The sequence below is a fragment of the Grammomys surdaster genome, unplaced genomic scaffold (assembly GCF_004785775.1).
Source record: "Grammomys surdaster isolate TR1022 unplaced genomic scaffold, NIH_TR_1.0 269, whole genome shotgun sequence".
Taxonomy (NCBI): domain Eukaryota; kingdom Metazoa; phylum Chordata; class Mammalia; order Rodentia; family Muridae; genus Grammomys; species Grammomys surdaster.
In genome coordinates this window covers 1,109,760-1,112,946 of record NW_021604710.1, presented here as the reverse complement: position 1 = coordinate 1,112,946, position 3,187 = coordinate 1,109,760, and the positions used below count along the sequence as shown (strand labels likewise).

Below are 3,187 nucleotides of genomic sequence, written 5' to 3'. Positions count from 1 at the left end.
ATACAGTGGTTATGGAAGCGCTTTACCAACGTCTGTTACTTGGAAAACAATTTTTTCCATTCTATAGTCATTGGAATGAAATCTGCAGTCTAATTTATCTTTACTATAACAACTATAAAAATGTAACAGTCATTTAAATCAAAAGACTATGTTTTCACAGTTACAAGGTAACATTTGAGTGTGTGTGTGTGTGTGAGAGAGAGAGGGGAGGGAGAGAAAGAGAGAGAGAGAGGGAGGGAGGGAGAGCGGGAGTGTGGGCGTGAGAGAGAGAGAGAGAGAGAGAGAGACTTATTTTTCTCATTTGTAGTGTTTAGGTCTAACAGGCTCTATAACATAAAAGGGCACAGAATTCATTTTTGTCTTTCCTGTCAACCTTGGGTTTTATTTGGGAGGTCTCTATGCTTTCTGTGAGCAGAAACATTCTCTCTGTTTTCTTCAGTAATTTTAATTTTCAAGGTACACAATGGAAGGTATATTCAAGTTCCCATTTTACACACAACCCTTTGAAATAATGCCTCCAATGCCGCTCTGAGAGGTGACAATGAAAAGGAATGTTTTCCTTCTCCACATCTTCTCCCATGTAACCCAAGCCCCATTAATTTCTTCTAGGTAGCCTGGAACAGGTAAAGACAGAGGGTAACTGCTACATTGATATGAGTTGGCTAGTAAGAAAAATTAATATTTTATTTGACCTTTATGTTTACTTGACACTTTCCTACTCCATTTTCCTTGTCTTCTTGCTTTGTCCCCTCCCATTTGGAAAAACAACTAATTCGTTTAACCGTGTTTCCATCTTCTGCCTTCTATTTCATCATTTAATCCAGAGAAGCTCCTTGTGTTACTAGTCTTTGCATTCTCTCTCTTTACACGCTCTCTCACCTTTCCTTCTTCCTATCTGGAGACTTCTGGAAGCTGGATGCCTTTCTATCACTTCTTTAGCAGTAAACATGGCCTCAAATCTCTCAAATCCAAAGAAATTCTTCACGTTTTATTTTTTTATATATCTAATATCTTATGTCCTAGTAACTGTGGCCAGTTGTTTGTTTCCTAAATCCCTTTCTCTGTAGGAATTCTGGTTTCCCTTATCACACTGAATGCTGTGCCTGATCGGAGTTCTCTTTTTACTCTTTGAGAATATCAGCATGTCAAAAGTAGATCAGACGATTTTCTATCTAGTCTCCTGTATCTTCAAGAATCAAAGGTTGTTCAGCAGATAAAAATTATCGTTCAAAGCTTCTCCTAGCTGAACTGAAATTTTCTCCTAAGCCTCAAGGGATTTTGGAGAGAAGAAAAAAGGATGGGGCCAGATATATAAAAAAAAATCTGTGTAAAGGTGCTTTTTTGAGTTGGTCTTCAAATTTCTTCCCTATTTCTGCTTAGATTCTCAAGTTAATCCAATTTCTCATTCATGTAAAAATCCAGTTACTGGAGCAGTAGTTAGTGTTGGAGCAGGCTTTGTGTGTGGGAAAAGTGAATGAAGAGATCTGTGAGGAAAAGGCAGAACTGGTTGGATCAGGTCTTATAATACTTCCAGGTTCCAGTTACTGGTTTTACCTTTTAAGGCAAAGACGAATGTGGTGCTGAAACCGCCTCCAGGCTCTTCTCAGCCCTGGGTTTCTAAAGATCAGATGCACTGAGTGGCCAGCTGGATAGGTAGCCAGGATAAAGCTGCACACATTGTTCCAGGTAGTGTAGGTAGGAAAGATGTTTGACACGGAAAGAAATAAAGCCAGTGCATTGATGATGTAGAGAATGAGAGAGTAGCTGGTCGATTTGATGGCGCCCAAGTGAGCCTCCATGCTGGAGTCCCTAGAGCCTGTGGTACTGTTTTCCATGTGTAGGGTGTGCCTCTTGAGTGATATGATCAGCAGAATGGCTGCCATGATGAACATGAACAAAGGCATGAAGATCCCCATATAATATAAGAAAGCCAGGCTGAGTACATTGGTCTTAAAGAAGTACATCATCTTTGTGGAGTTGGAAAAAGGGATGGGAATAGAAGCGTTCATATACACATTGAAGATGTCTTTAGAGAAGACAGAGCTTAAGCTGATGGAAAGCACCACTGACAGACTCACGAGCTGAGGCATCAGCACTATGACTTTCTGCTTCATCATAAGGAACAGAGGGTGAGCAAAGTTCACAATTTTAAGACAATAGAAGACATTAAGCCAAGCAGCAAACCACAGGTTACAGTAGTTCAGGAACACAGAGATGGCTTTAAATAGTTTATACACAGTATTATGGTTATAAATGATAGGGAAAAATAGACTATAAATAATGTCTACCATTATCCAGATCTGTAGCAAGAGCCTGGAAAAACTCAGCATCAACATAAGGTTCTCACCAGTGGGGAGTCTTTTGCTCCTGACCCATTCAGTCCCATAGATGACTGTGATGAAGCCATTGCCAATGACACCAACGACACAGTATGTTATAGAGACCATGAAAGGGATTATGATTTCATACCTGTGAGCATAAAAGTCAGAATTTGTGGTTATTATTGCCATTCTGTCTGACTCTGACTTAGGTTCCTCACTGAGAAGTGGTGTCTGCCTGCAATCCTCCCACAGTCAGCGTTACTGCAATACTTCCCCTCTTGGTTGAGAGTTATTTCCTATTTTTCTTTATTTGTTTGTCACATGACTATAAGTAAGAGGTTTGACATGCAAATTATGAAAGGATTTGGTTACTGGCTCTGACTCCATTTTTCATAAACACCCATTTGTTTGGGAGCTTTTAGAAACGGATTAGACAGAATTTCAAGAATGTCCAGTACAGTATCTTTTCATCTTATTTTTAGTCCATATAGGAAGAATCCCAAGTTAGGAATCTCAGTGTCTCGTGATTCTTTTTTTTAACGTGTCTCACAAGATTGGTGCTACTTGTTATTATTTATAAAAACCTACTGCTGTCTCATTTTTCCTTTCTTTGGTGCCCAGGTTAGCCTATCATTCTCTTGCCACTGCTACCTAAATAGCAGGGATTATAGGTATGTACTATTGTGCTCAGTCTTCCTTTTCCTTCCTTCCTTCCTTCCTTCCTTCCTTCCTTCCTTCCTTCCTTCCTTCCTTCCTTCCTTTCCTTCTTTTCTTATTAATCATTCCGTTTGTTTACATCTCAAATGATATCCCACTTCCCGGTTACCCCTCCAAAAGTCCTTCCATCCCACAACCTCCCTCTCCTC

General features: G+C 39.8%; 1 protein-coding gene across 1 annotated transcript; it reads right to left on the bottom strand.

Annotated features, from left to right (window-relative positions):
• Positions 1 to 1,550: 1,550 nt before the first annotated feature.
• Positions 1,551 to 2,510, bottom strand: Tas2r40 (taste 2 receptor member 40). The gene has a single exon (XM_028776377.1). It carries the CDS (start codon positions 2,508 to 2,510, stop codon positions 1,551 to 1,553), a length of 960 nt encoding a protein of 319 aa, XP_028632210.1.
• Positions 2,511 to 3,187: the final 677 nt, after the last annotated feature.

Bases quoted from the DNA above. Each gene is read 5' to 3' on its own strand.
- Tas2r40 (XM_028776377.1), bottom strand. From the start codon at position 2,510: ATGGCAATAATAACCACAAATTCTGACTTTTATGCTCACAGGTATGAA.